The sequence below is a fragment of the Patagioenas fasciata genome, chromosome 18, assembly GCF_037038585.1.
Source record: "Patagioenas fasciata isolate bPatFas1 chromosome 18, bPatFas1.hap1, whole genome shotgun sequence".
Lineage (NCBI taxonomy): Eukaryota > Metazoa > Chordata > Aves > Columbiformes > Columbidae > Patagioenas > Patagioenas fasciata.
Genome location: NC_092537.1, coordinates 14,198,866 through 14,217,703, shown reverse-complemented (window position 1 = coordinate 14,217,703; position 18,838 = coordinate 14,198,866). Strand labels below are relative to the sequence as shown.

Below are 18,838 nucleotides of genomic sequence, written 5' to 3'. Positions count from 1 at the left end.
GCCTTCCCCATCTGGGATGGACCACATCTGGGGGTTATGTGCTTCTCTACCAACAACAGACTTCTCGTTGACCCAAACTATGCGGACATCAGCAACTCATTGTTCTGAATAAAAGGGATCCGGGGGAGAGAAAACATGGGGTTCAGCGTCGTTCAAAATGCAATGCATTCCCTCGGAATGACGTCTCCAGCCAGATCTGCCTGTCTCCACCGGCAAAGCAAATCCCCACTCCAAAAGCCACGGAGCTGCCCTCAAGCCAGCGCTTCTGGACTCTCCATTCTCCTTTCACCGTCTCCCCAAACCGTTCCCTGGCTCCTTCACCCACACCGGGGCCACCGGCACCACGTGCCGCTCGTGCCGCTCTCGCCTCTGCAGCTCCCGCAGCTGCTGCAGCTCCAGCCGGTGCTGCGCCAGCAGCTCTGCCCGATCCCGCGCCGTGTCCTGGCCCCTTCTCCTCCCCCTGGGTCACCCGTGGGCCCCATCCAGCAGGCGCTGGGGCTCACCTGGCTCTCCAGCTCTGCCACACGGGCCTGGGCGCTCAGCAGCTCTGCCCGACAGTCGGATGCTGCTGGGGAGGCGGCCAGCTGGCTGCAAGCACAAAGCACCCGATGCGGTCAAGCCGAGGAGGCCACGAAAGACAAGATCCCTCCCCAGCGCCAGTGCCTGCCTCGCAGGCGAAAGGCAGGATTCAGCCTTTTGGCTGCCGAGGGAGCAGAGACCCCAACAGCTCCGTCCCTGGTGCTCCCCTGGCTGCATCCGCCCCCTTCCCCGGGCACCCCCAGCTCACACCCCCTGCCCACCGCTCCAGGCACGGGGGCTGCAATTCCCTTCTGAGCCCCGTTGGGACGGCACAAGTCTGAACCTGCAGCTGTGCCAGCTCCGCTGGAGGAGGTGGTTTGTCTGGAACCAGGAGAAATGAAGGGGAGTGAAGGCAGGATCAAGGAGCAGGGGGAACTCGTGGAGCTGTGTCCATCCAGGACAGCTCCACGGCACGCGGGGCAGTGTGTGCCATCCTGGGCACAGCTGGAAACACGGCCCAGAGCTGGGATGGGACTGTGAGCTGGCCCAACGGGACACAGACCACCCCCACCGCCATCGTAGGTAAAGGCACAGCAGCCACGCTCTCTGTGCACTGCAAAAGATGCTATCAGCCACTGCCTGAAGGGCGCTGGTACCTGAGAAGGGGGCCTCAAAGGGCGTAAACTCTCCCTCCTCAGGGGGTGCACCACCCGCACCCCGAGGGTGGCTCGCACCACAACCCGTTCCCCCTTCTCCCTGGCGGTACCAGGCGCGGCCTCAGTGCGGTGGCTTCGCTGCCCGTGTCCAAGACGGCAGCTGCTGCGGGCCCTATGGGAGCGGCGTGGCAGCGCTCGAGCCTCGTGCGAAGGTGCATGGGGCTGGAGGCATCGGGCCCGGCCCCAGCCCATGAGCCTCCAGCCTTTCCTGCCCCGCAGACCCCCTGTTATTTTGTTTTGTGGTTTTTTTAGTATGTTTGGGTAATGTGTTTAAATGCAGAGAGAAGCAGCAGCAGCATGCAGGCAGCTGCTGGGTACGAGGGGTTCCCTAAGCACACACACCCCACACCCCCCGGCCGCCGGGCCGGAAAGAGAACGTGGGGGTATAACAAAAAATAAGGGCATGGAGGTGTTCTGGCTGAAGCCGAGCTGTGCTCATCTACCCTTTGAATGACAATTCCAAAGGCACCAGAGGATGGGCCTTTGCTGGCTCTGCCCTGGTGCCCACTGGTTTGCTCCCCGTGCTCCGTCTGGGGGGCCCCGGGTACCACCGGATCCACCTGGGCACCCCCAAAGTGCCTTTTGAGCTCTTATTTTTCTCCTGAAAAAGCAAACACGGCGGGGCTTTCTGCCATCCTGCCCCAGGGACCCCCACTCAGACCACACCGGCGCTTGGTTGCTCATCACCGTTTATTGCAGCCGCTGCCTGCTCAGCGCCCGGGGCGGTGGGACCGGGGCCGGGACCCCTGTCCTGCGCGGCTGTCAGGGGGTGATTCACCGCGGGGGGGCTGGATGGGCGGCAGCAGACTCGGTGCCAGGGTGAAGCGTCTGGGAGACGGGACTGGTCGGTGCAGCAGCACGGCCGAGAGCAGCGAGGTCGAGGTGTCTGGGGTGGCCCTTGGCGTTGGGGGCAGCTGAGAGCCCCCCATCATGGCGAGCTGCTCGTCCTGCCGGTTCCCATCAGTGCCGTCCTGGCCCGACAGCTGCATCGCGTCCTTCTGGGAAGGGGAGAGCGTGTGAGCCAAACACGGGGCCCCGTTCCGCATCCCCCAGCAACCCTCCCCCAGCCAGCTCTCCCTGGGGAAACTGAGGCACGGATGGATCCCCCCGCAGGCTCAGCATCCCCCTCCCCACCTCCGTCATCCCTACCTTGTTGGGGCTGCGGGCGCTGGGTGGGGACGGCCGTGGGGTGCTGGGCGGTTGGGGCTGGAAGCGCGGGGGCGTGAGGGTGTGTGGGCCCCCGCAGCTCCGCGGAACAGTGGGGTACCTGCACTCGCCCGTCCGCTCCCTGTGGGACAGGACACGGGGTGCTCAGTGCCCGGCAGGTGGCACCCCATGTGTCACTCGACGCCAGGGAGGGGGCGGGGGGCAGTTACTCACGGTCCAGGCGCCAGCATGTGGAGGGGCCGGTCGCAGGACAGGCAATGGAAACCAGGCAGCAGCTGCCTGGAGGGGGGAGAAAAGGGCTGGGGAGCTCCTGGGGGGCACAGCCCCACCTGCACACCGTCCCCTGCCACAAAAAGCCTCTGCACCCACCCCCCAAGATTGGTTCGGGAGGGCTCCTCCCACACGTGCCCCCTCATTGTGCCGCCTCCATCGCTGGGAAGCTGCAGCTGGCAGGAGCACAAGGCACAGCCACTTGCTCAGCATCCCCAGGGGCGCTGCCCACTCGGCTCCCACGCCAGGGTACCACAGCGGCACGAGCTGGGACAGCCAGCAGGAACAGGGCTGGCACTGCCAAAGCCACCGCTGTCCCCATCGCACTCACTTCCTAATCCCAGCGGCATCGTCACGCTCTGGCTGCAGCTCCTTCTGGAGCTGCCCGCTGAGGCTCTTCCACCGCTCCTCCTGCTGCTCCCGGAACGCCCCCAGCTCCCGGCGGTCCAGCTGTGGACGGGTGACACCCTCAGCCATCTACCCCACGATGGGACATGGCGGTCCCCAGGGGGACAGCCGGGAGGGGGCACCCTCGCAAGGATGCTGCCTCAGGCTGCCAGGCCCCCAGGGTGCCAGTTCTGCATGGAGGGGACGAGCCCTCACCTTGCAGTCCATCTGTCTCTGCAGCTCTTTCTGGAACCGGTGCCAGCTCTCCTCCTGGCCCGTCACCCGGCTCGTCACCTCCTCCACCGCCTTGTTCAGCCGCTCCTCGCACGCCTCAAACTGCCTGCGACTGACTTTGTCAGCCAGGGCGGCTTTGTCTGCTTTCTAGCAACGGGGAAAGGCAGGAGAGCGGTGGGGACAGGATGCAGGGACAACGCGAGAGGGAGAAGTTGCTGCGTGGCCCTCTTCACCCCATCACCCCCGTGGGGTTGCTCCCACCAGCCAAAGGGACTCGGGGTCACAGAGGGACCTGGCAAGGGACCCGCAGCAGGGCTGGAAATCCTCCCTCCCCCTGGCTGGTTCTGCCAGCCGGCACCCAAGGGACAAGGGGCGTTTGTCACCGTGCTCGGGACACCCTTGGCTGGCACCAGGGCCCCTCGAGCCCCTACCTCATCGATTTCCAGCACCAGCAGCTGCTCCTTGTCTGCTTTCTGCTTCTTGAGCCGCTCCAGGGCCTGGGACAGAGCCTTCCAAGGCAGACAGCAGCCCGTGACGCCACGGCAGGGTCGGAGCTGCCCCCCGGCCAGCCGAGCACCCCCTGCCTCCCCAGCCCATCAGAAACCTCCAGGAAAGGCATCGGGAAGCTGTGCAGGGCTGCGAGCAGGGTGGCAGGGGGACAGATCCCTTGGGGTCCCAGCCTGGGCTCTGCCTGCGGGTTACAGCCACCCACCTTGATGTCCTTCTGCTCCTGCTGGCGATCCTGCTGGAGGTTTGCAAGGGCCGAGCTGAACTTCTCGTAGTCCTTTTGGAGCTGCATGATGCTGGCCTGGAGGCACTTGAGCTGCTCGTCCTGCTGCAGGGACTAAGAGGACAAGGCGGTGCTGAGCCAGGGGGGTGGCTGCCCCGCGGGGACAGTCCCAGGGTATTTTGGCTGGTGGCCGCGGGCTCTCGGGGCAAGCAGGACATTTGCTCCAAGGCTTTAACTCCCTTCCATGCTGCTGACTCCCACAAGCCGGTTAGGGGGGCAGCGAGGGGCTCCCCCACGTTACAGCAAAGCAGAAATGCCTGGGGGCTCCTGGCAGCTCAAGCCCCCTACACCGCGTCTCCTTACCTGTCTCCTCCACTTTGGGTAACTCTCCACCTTGCCGCCCGCCTTCTGGGCCAGGGACTCCAGCTGCGCCTCGAGCTTCTCGCAGCGCTGGAGGAGCTTCCCCAGCAGCGCCCTGGTGTCCCAGTTGCAGCCGGGGCACCCCGCGTGCTCGTGTCCCCCGCTCTGCGCCGTCGCCCTCGGCTCGTCCAGCTGCTGGCAGGGGAGGAGGAATCAGCTCTGAGCCGGGCTGGATGCCGCCCACAAGCGCAGGTGCCGTGGAGGCTCCATGGCCCCATCCGGCCAGGGGACGTGGCCGGGACCCCGCCAGGACTCCCCCCGAGCCAGCGGGGGCTGGGAGCGCTGCCCCCGGGCCTCACCTCTGCCTGCAGCTGCTGTGCTGTCTCCATCACCAACTGATTCACGTACTCGGCCGCAAACTTCTCCAGTTCGGCCTGGGTCGGCTCCTGCTGCTTCCCCAACTCCTTCCGCTCTGCCTTGACCTTCTGTCCCTTGGGCCTGGCCAGCGAGACGGGGGCAGGGGCAGGCTTAGCCTTCGTGGGGGTGTCCAATGGCCCCCAAACTGGGATGCTCCCAGACCCCAGGCTCCCTCGCAGCCCTGCGGGGTAGGAAACCCTCTCCCATCCTTTTACCGCGGCTGTTGGGTCATCTGGGCGCTGCCGTCTGCTTTCCTGCCGGCTCCAGCCCCCCTCATCTTTCTGGGAGCATCCTCCACCTTCCTGATCTGCCAACGGCAGTGGGGGCGGTGAGGGCACAGCCCCCTGTGTCATTCCGGCACGGGGACCCTTTGGCTGCCCCCTCCCTGCCCAAACTGGCATCCCCGCAGCCCCTCGGGGACTGCTGCCGGCTCACCTTCTCCTCCTGCCCGTGGAGGGCCCCGGCCATGTCTTGCAGGAACGACATCTGGCACTTGAGGTCGGCCAGGATGCTGGTGATGCTCTGCCGGCCTAGAGGGACATGGTGCAAGGGGATGTGCTGTCGGTGAGGGGGTCTCAGCCTTGGGGCCAGGCTCTGAGCATGACGAGCCCCTGAGCCAGGGTGTCCCCACGCCAAACAACCCCCGCCAGCCCCCCCGTGCTCTCACCTCCCTCCGGGAAGAGCCGGCGCACGTTCTCAAGATCCGCATGTTCAGCTTTGGTAGATTTAAGCTGCTCCACCTGCTCCTTCAGACCAGCGCAGAGGTGGCCGAGCTGCCCAACCTGGGAGAGAACCTCCCGCATCTCCGACTCGTAGCTGGAGGTGCTGGTGGTGCCCCAGGGCTTGGCCGGCTCTTGGGCATCCCCTGGGATGGTGGCTTGGGAGGTGGAGGAGCCAGGCTGCACCCCAGGGGTGGTGGTGTGGGTCCCAGGTGATCGTGGCTGCACCCCCGAGGTGCTGGCCTGGGCATCAGGGGCCCCTGGCTGTGTCCCCAGGGCGGTGGTGGCCTGGGTGCCCGGGGATCCTGGCTGCATCCCCGAGGTGCTGGCCTGGGCATCAGGGGCCCCTGGCTGTGTCCCCAGGGAGGTGCTGGCCTGGGTGCCCGGGGATCCTGGCTCCAGCCCCGGGGTGGTGGCACCGGCACCACAAGATCCTGCGTGATCTGCGGGAGCACCTGACAACTTCACAGGGGTCACTGGTTCCCCCTGTGTCCCTGCTTGCATCCCCGGGGAGCCAGACCCTGCAGTCCCCTTGCTGGTCTCCATCCCAGGCTGTGTCCCACGTCCCTTTGGCCCCAGTGCTGAGCTCTTCCTGGCCTGGGTGTCCGTGGCCACCTGGGTGGGCTCGGCGGGGGCAGACTGGCCCCCAGCGCCCTCCTGGGAAGAAGAGGCAAAGGGCAGCAGGGTTACTGGCAGCTGGGCAGCCGTGAGGACAGACCCCAGAACCCCCCGCCGTGTCCCCAGCCCCTGTCCCCAAACCACCACCTCGCGGGGCCAAACTCGTGTTGAACATGAGAGCCCAAATGCAAAGGGATCACGGGGTCAGCCCGGCTATGGAACCCGGGGGATTGGACCCCCAGGGATGGGAGCCCCAACATCACTGCCCAGCACCCCCAACCCACAGCTTTATCTCCCCTCCTTCCCCTCCCATGGTTCTGTTTGGATGGCTCTCTAGTTCAGAAGTGCCTTAGCAACCCCTGGGACACCCTTCCCACTCTGCCCTCCTGCTGCCCTTCACGCTGGTGACACCGATGGCCGTGGGGCACGGGCACAGTGTGACAGGGCAGCGGGAGCGGGGAGGGACGAGGGCCCAGCTCCCTCCCGGGGCACCAGGGGACGCTCACCAGGCCAAGGGTCTCCTGTATCTCCTGGATGTCCTCTGCCAGGCCAGAATGCGCCTCCTGCATGGCCCGCATGTCCTCTGTCAGGCCGACATGCGCCTCCTTCATCTCCTGGATGTCCTCTGCCAGGCCAGAATGCGCCTTCTGCATCTCCTCCTTCATCTCCCGCACGTCCTCTGCCAGGCCGGACTGCACCTCCTTAAACTTGTTGATCTCCTCCCAGAGATCCTGGAGCGAAGCCCTTTCCTGGGAGAGCGGGTGGGGGGTGAGCCCAGGGGAGGGTCCCTGGGGACCTGGACCCCGCTGTGCTCTGCTGCGGGAGCTCGGGCTTAACCCAGCCCTTGGGCTGAGGGCGGCACGAGGGCAGCGCGGAGCCCAGAGGAGGGGGCGTCTCGTGGGGGAGCACCCAGGGACCAGCAAGAGCATCTACCTTGGAGACGGCTCTCTCCTTCTCTTCTGCTGTTTTTGGCTTCAGCTCCTTGGCCACAGAGGAGACCTCGGAGTCGCTCCCGGTCCCCTCCAGGATGTCCTTCTCGTCCAGCTGCTCTGCTGGTTTCCAGAGCTGCTGCGCGGTGCCCAGGGCTCCGTCCTCCTCCTTCTCCTGGCCAGGCTGGTCCTCGCTGTCCTGCTCCTTTGCCAGGCTGGGGGTCGGGCTCTGCCCTGGCTCCAGGACAGACGGCTCCTGCTGGCCCAGCTGCCCGATGATGGCCTCGAGCAACTTGTGCAGGGCCACCAAGTCGACAACCCCCAAATGGGGTGTCCCGATGGCGGCGTTCAGCAGCTCCAACAGACCGAGTGTGGCCATCGCTGCTGCTCTGCCAGAAAACACGGAGCCTGATGTGGGAAGACGGGAGCTTTTCTGTCCGGAGGTGATGTTGGAGGGAATGGCAGCCAGCAGCCTTTCTCCTCCTCCTTCTTGCCACAGAAAGTGATGCAGTCACCGAACAGATCCAAGTGCCGAAAGCAATCCAAGTGACTAAAGTGATCCAGTCACCGAACAGATCCAAGTGTCAAAAGCAAACCAAGTGATGAAAGTGATCCAGTCACCAAAGCGATAGAAGTTCCGAAAGTGATCAAACCACCGAAAGCGGTTCAACCACCAGAAGTGGTTCAACCACCAGTAGCGATCCCACCACCAAAAGTGATGCAACCACCAACAGCGATCCCACCACCAAAAGCGATCCAACTGCCAAAATGAGTCCACCACCACAGTGATCCCACCACGGCAAGTGATCCCACCACGGCCAGTGACCAAATGGGCGAGGGGCACAGGTGACAGGGGACAATATAGTGTCTCTGTTGCCCGGCAACAGCCGCCCCAGCAGCCAGCGGGCGCCGCCCTGGCCATTGTGATGAAGTTATCCACGGGATGGGAGGTGCTGAGGGTCCCTCCTGCCTTTCCCACTTTACCACCTACAGTGCAGCTGGTGACACCTCAAATGTTGTGGCAGTCCCTGCAGAGCCTGCCCAGATGCAAAATACAATCGGACAGGTCACAGGGAATGAAATCTCATTTCACTGAATTAAATACCCTCAGTTTTAATTGCAGAGAGAGTGGCTTTATCCGTGTTGTGTACTCAATCAAACTCTCCTGACGTTTAATCCTTTCCTTTCCCCACGGCACAGTGGCCTCGGAGGCGATTCCCCTTCGTGGCAGATGTGCAGTGACTGGCTCACGAGTGCACCAGCACCTGGGAACCTGGGCTGAAAACAAGGCCAAAGTGCCTGGTTTAGGATGCCTTTCCCTGCGGCTGATCAAGGCAGACGGATGTCTTTGGAGAGGGAGCTGTTCTGAAGGGATTTCTTCTGCCTCTCTTGATCGCTGGCACGAGCCAGCGGCTGCTGACCAGGAAATGTGCTCATCGCTTGCTCCCTCGTGAACACTGTCCTGGCCTTTTCAGCTATAAAGACATAAACCAGAGTATGTTTCCTGTCCTCTGTGCAAGAAGGTGGTTCAAATGCAGAGGTGATCTTGCCTGTAAGCAGCACGAACTGCTCTAGAGACAGCTCTTTGCTGGGGATGGAGCTGTGAGAGAGGTTCTCCAGCGGGCACGGCTGCCTCCCTTTTGAAACACGGGCAATCTTTTGCTGGGGTTCCCGTCCCTCAGCCTGATGGCTCTGACATCTCCTCTGATGCTTCAGAAACGGTGCTGCTATCTACACAGCATTGCAAGATCCTCCTGCTCTGTGAACTGAAGTTGCTCCATAGCTGAAATTGAGACCCCCACACAGAAAGCAGGGCTGCCCTGATTCCTCTGAGTGAAGCCCACATCCCAAAGCAAGCCGGTTCTTAGAGACGGCCAAGTTTCGAGCAGCGCTGTCACACGTGAGCTGCGAGTCACACGAGGAAGAGTTCCGGAGGATGGAGCGTGTCCCCAGATGGTTTTTGCCAGCGCTGACTGAGGAAGAGGCGTCCTGTCCAGGGGCCTCTGCAGAGAGATCTCCAGGCAGAGCAAGACATCGGGGGGCAACAGCCCCTCTCAAACCCCATTTTTGCACCCCAAGTGGCCGCACTGCAATGGGCAAGCCTTCATCCCGGGCCAGAGACGCTGGGTCCAGAAGTCATGGCTTGCTCCTGGGAGGGTCTTTTTGTGTCAGCCACCTCCTGTGTTTCACCGCGCATTTCTCACTGTCAATGACTTTCATTTCTTTTCCCTCTACGCTCTCCTTTGGTTTTGCCGTGAAGAGCAGATGCCAACAGTCTATTCCAGCCTTAGGGGATCTTGCAGACTTCTCCTTTGCTGTCTGTGGGGCTGGTGATTGCCTTCTGCTGCCCCTGGTTCATTTTGAACACTAATTCCTGGCAGACGTGGTTGGTGCTGCTGAGCAACGCTCTTGGCTTTTTGCTGGTGCTCAGTAGGACACCTACAAGAAAGCAGGTATCAAAAACCTCTCGGTTCTTGTGTTGATGGTGTTGTGAGGAACCATTTATTTCTCATTTTCCTCCTGAGCTCCTGGGGTTTTTGGCAAGATTGGCCTCAAAAAGGGCCGGGTCTGTCCTGGGGGGAGGTGGGGAGGGCACTAAATTCGGCTCAGAGTGGGTGAAGAGGCTCCTGTGGGACCCCAAAACTCTCCCCACCCATGGTGCTGGTCCTCATTGCATCACCCCGTCCGTGCTGCTCCCTGCACGGGGCAGCTGGCATCAGAGCAGTGTCCCCTCCCCAAACCCACTGCACCCCAGGGATTTGAGCATCCTGGATGTCCAAAATGTTCTTCGCAGCCCGAGCTGGCCCTGCCTGGGCTGGAGATCCTGCCCAGGCAGCCCCCACGTTCTGGGGGTGCCACCCAGACCCCGCAGCGCTGGGTACCCCAATACCCGCCAGAGCTGGGCTTCGAGCATCCCCTGGTGCGGGATGCAGCCAGATCTCCAGCGATGGGGAGGTTGCCAGGTTGGGACTCCAAAAAACCATCCGTGACCGATCTGACACCCCCGCAGATGTGCACCCCCAGCAACACGCCAGCCACGCCGCCCAACTTCCCCGACGCTCTGGCTACGTTCTCCAAACTGCGAACCCCTGAGAGCCGGCAGAGCAGCAGCAGCCCCATCGCCTCCATGGCCTGTGCTGGCGGGAGCTTCAGCCCCTTCTGGGCTTCCTCGCCCCACAACCCCCAGCCTGCCTGGCTGCCCCCTCCTCACCCACCGCCCTTGGCCTCCACCACCCCCTGCCCCCCCAGAAAGCCACGGCCACCATGGACGGCCAGAGATCCGACTGGGCTGGCGGAGGTGGGGGCGTCAGGGGGGTCCAGGGTCAGGGCGTTGGGAGCAGGGGCTCCCCTGAGAATCGCACTGGAAGGATTTTCTAGGTATTATTTCTAGGGTGGGGGGGCACACACTGCTGGGGAGGGCACTGGCCCTCGAGGGCCTCTAGATGGTCTTTTCTCCCGTCATTTTTAAAAAATATATATCTAAAGTATATAAATCCAGAGAGAAGGAGCAGCAGCACAGAGGTGGGTGCTGGGTGGGGGGTTTCTTAATTCACCCTCCCACCAGCATCGCTGCAGCGGGGCAGGAGAGCAAGGGGGAGGCAAATAACAAAGAAATCGATGGCTGGAGGCAGCTGTCAGCACCCGGATCATGGCTATGGGGGCACCCTGGACTAGGGGGGCACAGCCGCTGCGCCCCCTGCCTCTGCATGTTCCAGAGCCCTGATGAAGCCCCCAAAGCGCTCCCCTCCTCCGGCTCCCGAAATCAGCCCGGCTTCTTGCACAGCCCCCCCGGGGCCCCCTCACCCCGTCCTCCCTCCCTCGACACCGCCAGGGCCCAGGGCGATTCTACAAGGTGATGTCCCCCCCATCGCTGCCACTGCCACTCACGGCCCTTCCCAGGGGAGCTGGGGGGTTTTTAGTCTTCAAATCAATCTTGCGACGGGGGGCGGGCGGCGGCGCCGCGCCCTGCGCTCCCTGGGCAGCCTGGCCGGGCGGCTGCTCCGCACCTGGGCGCGCCTGGCCGGGGGCCGCGGGAGGCGCCGAGCCGTGCCGGAGGACGATGAAGGCGGGTTCCGGGGGGGCGGCGGCCCGGGGGAGCGGCGGAACCACGGGAACAGCTGCTTCATGACCGCGGTGCTGCAGTGCCTGAGCAACACGGCGCCGCTGGCCGAGTTCCTGGCGCTGGGCCGGTACCGCGCCCGCGGGGCCCGCGCCGAGGTCACGCACCGGCTGGCGGCGCTGGGCCGCGCCCTCTGGACCCGCGACTGCACCCGCAGCTCTCCGCGGAGTTCAAGGTACGGCCCGGCACAGCGGGACCCCGCGCACCGCGCCCGGCCCCCGCGCCCACCGGCATCTCCAGCACCCACCGGCATCCCCTGCCCTGCGCACCCCCCGGCATCTCCAGCACCCACCAGCATCCCCTGCCATCAGCACCCACCGCACCCACTGCCCTGCGCATGCTACTCGAATCCCCTGCCCCACAGCACTCACTGGCACCCCAGCTCACAGGACCCACCTGCATCTCCTGCCGCCAGCACCCACCGCACCCCCTGCCCTGCACATCCCACCTGCACCCCGTGCCCCCCGCACTCACTGGGACCCCCTGCTGCTCCCAGCACCCCCAGCTCACAGCACCCTCTCCTGTGCCACATCCTCCCCATGGCCCTTGGGCTGCCCTGCCAAATGCCCCCCAGCCCTGCTGTCCCTCCAGCCCCACTGCTGTCACCCACCTCCTGCCTTCAGCTGAGCTCTGACCTCCCTTGGGTGGGCGAACTCACTGTCCCGGCCACCCTCACGGAGCCCAAGAGTGAGGGCCATGCTGGTCTTGGTGGCGCCACCAGGGGATGGTGCCATCCGGGGATGGTGCATGGGAGCGCAAGCCAGTGGCCTCAAGCCCTGTGGCTGAGTGCATGTCACATCCCTGCAGGGCACAGGCCAGTGTGCTGCGGACCTGCACCCATTTTAGGGACAAGGACCGGGTGTTGAGCACAGCACAGCACTTTGATTCTGGCGTGGCAGCCCCCTATGCTCAGGGCCACTCGCCTGTGGGGTGACATTTCCCCAGGGACTTGCTGCTGCAATTAAACTGCTGCTGCCGTTAAACCTTGCAAAGCGCTCAGAGGAGCTGCTGAGGGGCTGGACCCTGCCCTGCTCAGGGTTTCTGGCAGCGCTGCCGGCTCCTGGGGGGCAGCCGGGCTGGTCCTGCGCAGACAGGGATGGGGTACCCGCTCCTCTGCCCCCCCTTTCCCAGGGAGACCTGCCCGCCTCCCTTCCCGGCCTGGAGGGTGGCAGCACGCACCCCCCAGGGACTGCAAGGGTGCAATGGGTGCTGCTGGGGGAGCTCGTTGCCTTGAATTTCCCTGTAGCAAAGTAACCGGCTCTTGCCAGCACTGGGCACAGGATTTCCGTGCCCTCTGCTCCCAAACACACAGGTTCCTTAGGCACAGAGAGGCAAACAAACCCAACCAACAGAAAAAAACACCCCAAACTTGCGGCCTTTGCTCTGAATTTCCTCCCTTCAGGTGGTTATCTGCATCTGCCATGAACTGCCACCTTATTTTAATTTCTTTTAATCTGTCTAAATAAGATTTTAAAAATAAGAAGCGGGTCCGTGGCTCCTTTTGTTTGAAGGCCATGGGTGGTGGCCTTGCTCCCTCTGCTGCCAGGAGAGCGGGGCTGGGACAGGCGAGGTGGCGGCCAGAGGGGTCTTGGCTCTGGGGGGTCCCGGTGGCGCTGGAGCTCTGACCCCTGCCCTGCCGTGCTGGTTTGATTGTAACCACGGATGGTTGGGGTGTCACTGCATCAGCTGGTTCAGATCCATGCAGATGGTTGGGGTTTCTCCCTTTTGGTGCTGGATCTGGGGCTCCCAAAATTGTGCTTTGTCTGTTGGCTCTGAGCAGCTGCTGCCAGCCCAGGCTTGGAGACAGGTCCTTGGGGACCCCAAGCTCTGTCTTTTGGGGAGCTCCATAGGGGAGATGGGGGCAGAATGCTCTGGGGAACCCTGTCAGCAGCTGGGGACCCCCTGAGGGGCTGGGGGGAAGGAGGAGAGGGGACAAGGAGGGGGCAGCCTCGGGGAGGGGGAGCTGGCAGGGCTTTGGGTGGGGGGGCAGAGCTTGGCAGGGCAGGCAGCACCCCAGCACTGCCCTTGGGGGGCTGGTGGGAACCCCCTGGCACGTGGCTCCATCGGGGACATGTCTGGTCCACTGCCCGGTCTCAGCTGCTGCGCTTCAGCTGGAGAGTGCAGAGTGCCAGCTCTGATGGGCTGAGCATCCCCGGTTTTGGGGTGCAGGAGATTTGCTCGGGGGCTTTCCTCCTGCCTGTGCAGGCAGGGCAGGCAGGGCTGGCAGCTCCCCTGCCCGCGGGCCACACTTTTGCTTGGCTGTATGAACAGCCCGTGTCTCTTGTAGGGCCTTGGGTGGCTGGGCTGGCACCGCCGGCATCGCCTGGCTGGGGAAACTGAGGCACGGGGAGGCACCGGGCTGGCTGCTGGTGCCGGGGTGGCAGGGGCAGGCAGGGCTGGGGCAGAGCTGCTGCCTGCTGGGGCACCCAGCGCTGGGAATTGCCTTCCCCTGGCCCAGCTCAGGCCATCAGGGCGTGCAGGGCAGGTGACACTGGTGGGTCCCCGCGGGCTGGACTTGTCTGGGTTTGTTGGGATGTGCCGTGTCCCCTTGCCCGTGGCAAGCTGTCCCCTCCTGGCCTTGTCCCAGCAGCTGAGAGCTTAGGCACCACAGTGATGGGCCCCAGAGCTGCCATTCTGGCTGGGTGTGCTCAGCTGTCCCCAGGGTGGCCGCAGTGTCCCTGCAGAGGCAGGAAGCAGGGACGGGTTTTTGTGACGGGTGCTAATGAACTTGCCGTTCGTTAGCGCCAGGCTCAGCGCCCTCCCTGCCCGTCTCCTGCAGAACATCGTCTCCAAGCACAGCGCGCAGTTCAGGGGCAACGCGCAGCACGACGCGCTCGAGTTCCTACTCTGGCTGCTGGACCGAATGCACGAGGACCTGGGTGCTGTGTCCCCCGCCCAGCACCCTCGTGTCCCCGAGGAGGTGGGTGGCCCTTGCCAGGGTGGCCGCACCCCCTGGCTTTGGGGGGGACGTCCACACTGGGCCTGGGCCTGGGGAAGCCGAGATGTGCTGGGAGGGGCCAGGCTGGAGTTGTCCCCCATGCTGGTATGGAAGGGGGATGCGGGTGATGTGGTTTGGCCCGTGTGGGAGGGGGGAGGCTGTTGGGAGCTGGGTGCTGCGGGGCTGGGTAGGGTGGTTGGGTGCTGGGAGAGCGCGGGGGTGTCAGCAGGAGCTGGTCTGTCCGGCTGAGCCCCCCAGTTCTGGTGGGCACCCCAGTTCTTGGGATCGCTTGGCTGGGAGGCGATCCACCCCCCGTCCTTCCCCACCTCCAGCTAAGCTGTAATTACAGCGCTCGGCAGCTTTGCTGCTGGCAGACCCAGGAATGAAGTCTCCCTGCGTCCATCTGCGCGCATGGCATCACCTGTTGCAGCGGATGGGTTTGTGCTGGGGGTGGTTGTGCTCGGCAGTGCTGTCCCCATTTTGGGGGTGATGCCCACCTGGGGCACAGGGCTCCTGGGACCATCTTTGTGCTCCCTGTCCCCAGCGTGGGGCACGGTGGCTGTGGCTGAGGGCCGGAGGCCGGGGACCCCGCGGGCAGCCCCTGCCCGTACCCCAGCCTGGCCTGGGCTCTGTCCCCATGGGAGAGCTCAGCTGCAGTACCTGTCCCCAAAACCTGGGCCTGGGACAGCCCTGTGGCTCTTAGACCTCCTTGGGCAGGGTCTGCAGTGTCCGGGCACTGAGCTGAGTTGTTCTTAGCCCTGCCCGCCTTTCCCTGGGGGGTTGTAGATTCCCATGGCTCTCAGGGAGAGCCTGGCAGCGAGCAGCTTGTTTAATGTGAGGTGTCACCAGCTGCCATGGGCTGTGCTGTGACACCACTGGCGGTGCCGTGGCAATGCCCGAGATGCCCGCCTGGCTCCAGGGACGGGACTCTGTGTCCCCCCAGCATCCGCAGTTTGGCTCAGCCTCCCCCAGCCCTTCATCGCCGTCTTGTCCCCTTTTGGGGTGTGCCACCCAAGTGGCACCTGTGTGCTTGTGTCCACGGGGACGGCGTGTCCCATGGGGGCCATGAGCATGCGTAAATGGCTCTGAAGTGCCTGGATGGAGCTGGGCACACATGTGCCCCTCCTGGTTCAGGAGGGGATGCTGGGCATTGGAACAGGCTGCCCAGGGCAGTGCTGGAGTCACCATCCGTGGAGGGATGGACAGATGGAGATGAGGTTCTCAGGAACATGGGGCAGTGCCAGGGGTGGGTTGCCTGTTGGACTCGATGATCTAGAGGGTCTTTTCCAACCAAATGATTCTATGATTCTAAATACCCTCCTGGGTGTTTGGTGGCTGCCCTGGTACACAGCAGCTCTGAGGCACCCTGGTGGAGACCAAGGCTTGGCTGCTGGGACGGCTGAAGGAGGAGGAGGCATCCCCGTGGGTTTTGGGGGATTTTGGGGGCCACGTGGGCCACACAGTCTTCCTCAAATCAGCAGGGGAGTGCAAAGCCACCCAAGAGCAAGGATGCCCCAGAGGGGCTCTGCCAGACCAAGGGCGAGCAGCACAGCCCAAACCTCCCAGACAGCTCTTGACCCTCGCGGTGTCGTTTCCCAGCCCCCTCCTCTACTTTGGGTGCAATGGGGAGGGGATGCAGGTGGGGACCAGCCTGGGCACAGGCACCAGCAGCAGACACCCCAGCTGCTGGCCAGCGGTGCCCTCGGGCTTGGGCAGGGGGGCTGAGTCTGTGTGCCACACGGGTGCCGGGGAGGCAGCGCATCAGCAGTGCCCCCACGGCCGCCCCTGCCTCCCTTCCCGCCCTCGGCAGCGGGATCACGGCAGGTCTGGCTGCGGGGATGCAACGAGATGTCCTTGTTCTCCAGCTCTGCGAGCACTTTAATCATTCAGGTGGTGCTGCCAGGGCAACCTCTTGCACCAGCTGCCCTGCACGGAGCTCTCCGGGAGATCGGCCTCCACGCCGACAACTAACAACTAACAGCTAAGAAAATCCATCCGTCTGAACGCCACACGGGGCAACTGCTCAGAGCCCCGTCCAGCCTGGCCTGGGATGTCTCCATCTTCCACCTCTCTGGGCCCGTGTTCATGTCCTGGCCTTTCAGACCAGCTGAAGGTTTCCCGCAGGGGTCCCTCTCCCTTCCCAAGAGGCTGTTTCTCTCCACTCCGAGATGTGCAGGATGCACCAGATGCCTGGAAACACAAAGCCCTGCGTTAGCAACCCAGCCTGACCTCCTCTCAGCAGTCTGCAGAGGATTTCCTTGGAAATGCCACGCTGGCCCAGCCTAACATGTTAAAATACCAGAGGCCGGGGCTGTACCGCGCAGGCTGTGCATGTCTGTGATGTGGTGGCAGAGCCTGCGAGTCCCTTTGCAGCTGTACAGGTGCCTGAAAGGAGGGTGGAGGGTGTTGGTCTCTTCTCCAGAGCAGCAAGTGACAGGATGAGAGGAAACGGCCTCAAGTTGCACCAGGGGAGGTTTAGATTGGATCTTGGGAACAATTTCTTCCCCAAAGGGCTGTGGGGCATTGGAACAGGCTGCCCAGGGCAGTGCTGGAGTCACCATCCCTGGAGGGTTGGACAGATGGAGATGAGGTTCTCAGGACACGGGGCAGTGCCGGGGGTGGGTTATGGTTGGACTCAATGGTCTTGAGGGTCTTTTCCAACCAAAATGATCCTGGGTGGTTCTGTGCACATGTGGTCCCGGCCATCAGAGCCGCACATCACACTGGACATCGGTGCATCTGCTGCCCGTGATCTGAGGAGCCTTTGCTGTTGCTGGAAGGGACGCTGCTGTCCTTTATTTTCACACTTCATTCCATTGCTGAATCACAGAATCCCAGAATCCCAGAATGTGAGGGGTTGAAGGGCCCTGGAAAGCTCATCCAGTGCAATCCCCCCATGGAGCAGGAACACCCAGCTGAGGTTCCACAGGAAGGGGTCCAGGCGGGTTTGAATGGCTGCAGAGAAGGAGACTCCACAACCTCCCTGGGCAGCCTGGGCCAGGCTCTGCCACCCTCACCGGGAACAAGTTTCTTCTCATATTTAAGTGGAAGCTCTTCTGTTCCAGTTTGTACCCATTACCCCTTGTTGCCTTGTCACCGAGAAGAGCCTGGCTCCATCCTCCTGACACTCACCCTTTCTATATCTGTAAACATTAATGAGGTCACCCCTCAGTGTCCTCTTCTCCAGCTCCAGAGCCCCAGCTCCCTCAGCCTTTCCTCACACGGGAGATGCTCCACTCCCTTCAGCATCTTGGTGGCTGCGCTGGACTCTCTCCAGCAGTTCCCTGTCCTTCTGGAACTGAGGGGCCACAACTGGACACAATATTCCAGGTGTGGTCTCCCCAGGGCAGAGCAGAGGGGCAGGAGAACCTCTCTGACCTACTGACCACCCCCTTCTAACCCACCCCAGGTACCATTGGCCTTCCTGGCCACAAGGGCCCAGTGCTGGCTCATGGTCACCCTGCTGTCCCCAGGACCCCCAGGTCCCTTTGCCCTACAATGCTCCCCAACAGCTCATTCCCCAGCTTATACTGGAACCTGGGGTTGTTCCTGCCCACATTCAAGACTCTACACTTGCCCTTGTTATATTTCATTAAATTTTTCCCCGCCCAGCTCTCCAGCCTGTCCAGGTCTCTGGATGGCAGCACAGCTTCCAGTGTCACCACTCCTCCCAGCTTGATGTCACCAGCAGACTCGCTGACAGTCACACGATTCCCTCATCCAAGTTGTTGATGAATATACTGAATAATACCGGCCCCAGTACTGACCCCTGAGGCACTGCACTGGATCCAGGCCTCAACCGGACTCTGCCCCATTGACCATGACTCTCTGGCTTCTTCCCTTCAGCCAGTTCGCAGTCCACCTCACTACTCGGCCATCCAGATCGCACTCCCTCAGTTCAGCTGTGAGGATGCTGGGGACACTGTGTCAAATGCCTTACTCAAGTCAAGGTAGACCACGTCCACCGCTCTGCCATCATCCATCCACCTCGTTATGTCCTCATAAAAGCCAATGAGGTTGGTCAAGCACGCCTTCCCCTTGGTGAAGCCATGCTGACTGCCCCTAATGACCCTCTTATCCCTGATGTGCCTTGAGATGGCACCAAGGAGAAGTCGTTCCACCAGTTTCCCAGGGATGGAGGTGAGGCTGACCGGTCTAGAGTTCCCCGGGTCCTCCTTCTTGCCCTTGTTGAAGACTGCAGTGACATTTGCTTTCCTCCAGTCCTCCGGCACCTCTCCCGTTTCCCAAGACTTGGCAAAGATGATGGAGAGCGGTCCAGCAATGACTTCAGCCAGCTCCCTCAGCACCCGCGGGTGCATCCCATCCGGATCCCTGGATTTATGGATGTCCAGGTCGCCTAACTGCTCCCTAACCCAGTCCTCATCAACCCAGGCAAACTCCTCCGTTGTCCTGCCTTCCTCTGGGGCCTCAGCGGTGCGGGATCCTCAGGACAGCCACGGCAGAGCAGACAGAGACAAAGAAGGTGTTCAGTAACTCTGCCTTCTCTGTATCTTCTGTCACCAGGGCACCCACCTCGTTCATCAGTGGGCCTGCATTGCCTCTGGTGTTAGTTTTATCTGCCGTGTATTTAAAAAACCTCTGCCTGTTGTCCTTGACCCCTCTCGCCAGGTTTAATTCTACGGAGGCCTTAGCTTTCCTAGTTGCCTCCCTACACCCCCTGACAACAGCCTTATACCCTCCTCAAGTGGCCAGC

At 62.8% G+C, this 18,838-nt stretch overlaps 1 protein-coding gene across 1 annotated transcript in view; it reads right to left on the bottom strand.

Moving 5' to 3' along the window:
* Positions 1-1,906: 1,906 nt before the first annotated feature.
* Positions 1,907-18,838, bottom strand: part of LOC136109399 (uncharacterized) — a 96,183-nt gene continuing 79,251 nt past the window's right edge. The window contains exons 3-15 of the mRNA XM_065852033.2: positions 6,644-9,505; positions 5,468-6,176; positions 5,236-5,330; positions 5,016-5,107; positions 4,743-4,881; positions 4,387-4,578; positions 4,006-4,137; positions 3,725-3,802; positions 3,276-3,440; positions 3,004-3,122; positions 2,616-2,681; positions 2,385-2,523; positions 1,907-2,233 (exon numbers count right to left, since the gene is read on the bottom strand). Of these exons, the coding sequence (XP_065708105.2) occupies positions 1,946-2,233; positions 2,385-2,523; positions 2,616-2,681; positions 3,004-3,122; positions 3,276-3,440; positions 3,725-3,802; positions 4,006-4,137; positions 4,387-4,578; positions 4,743-4,881; positions 5,016-5,107; positions 5,236-5,330; positions 5,468-6,176; positions 6,644-7,066 (2,637 nt within the window). The 5' untranslated portion in view covers positions 7,067-9,505 and the 3' untranslated portion in view covers positions 1,907-1,945. The remainder of the gene's footprint in view (positions 2,234-2,384; positions 2,524-2,615; positions 2,682-3,003; positions 3,123-3,275; positions 3,441-3,724; positions 3,803-4,005; positions 4,138-4,386; positions 4,579-4,742; positions 4,882-5,015; positions 5,108-5,235; positions 5,331-5,467; positions 6,177-6,643; positions 9,506-18,838) is intronic.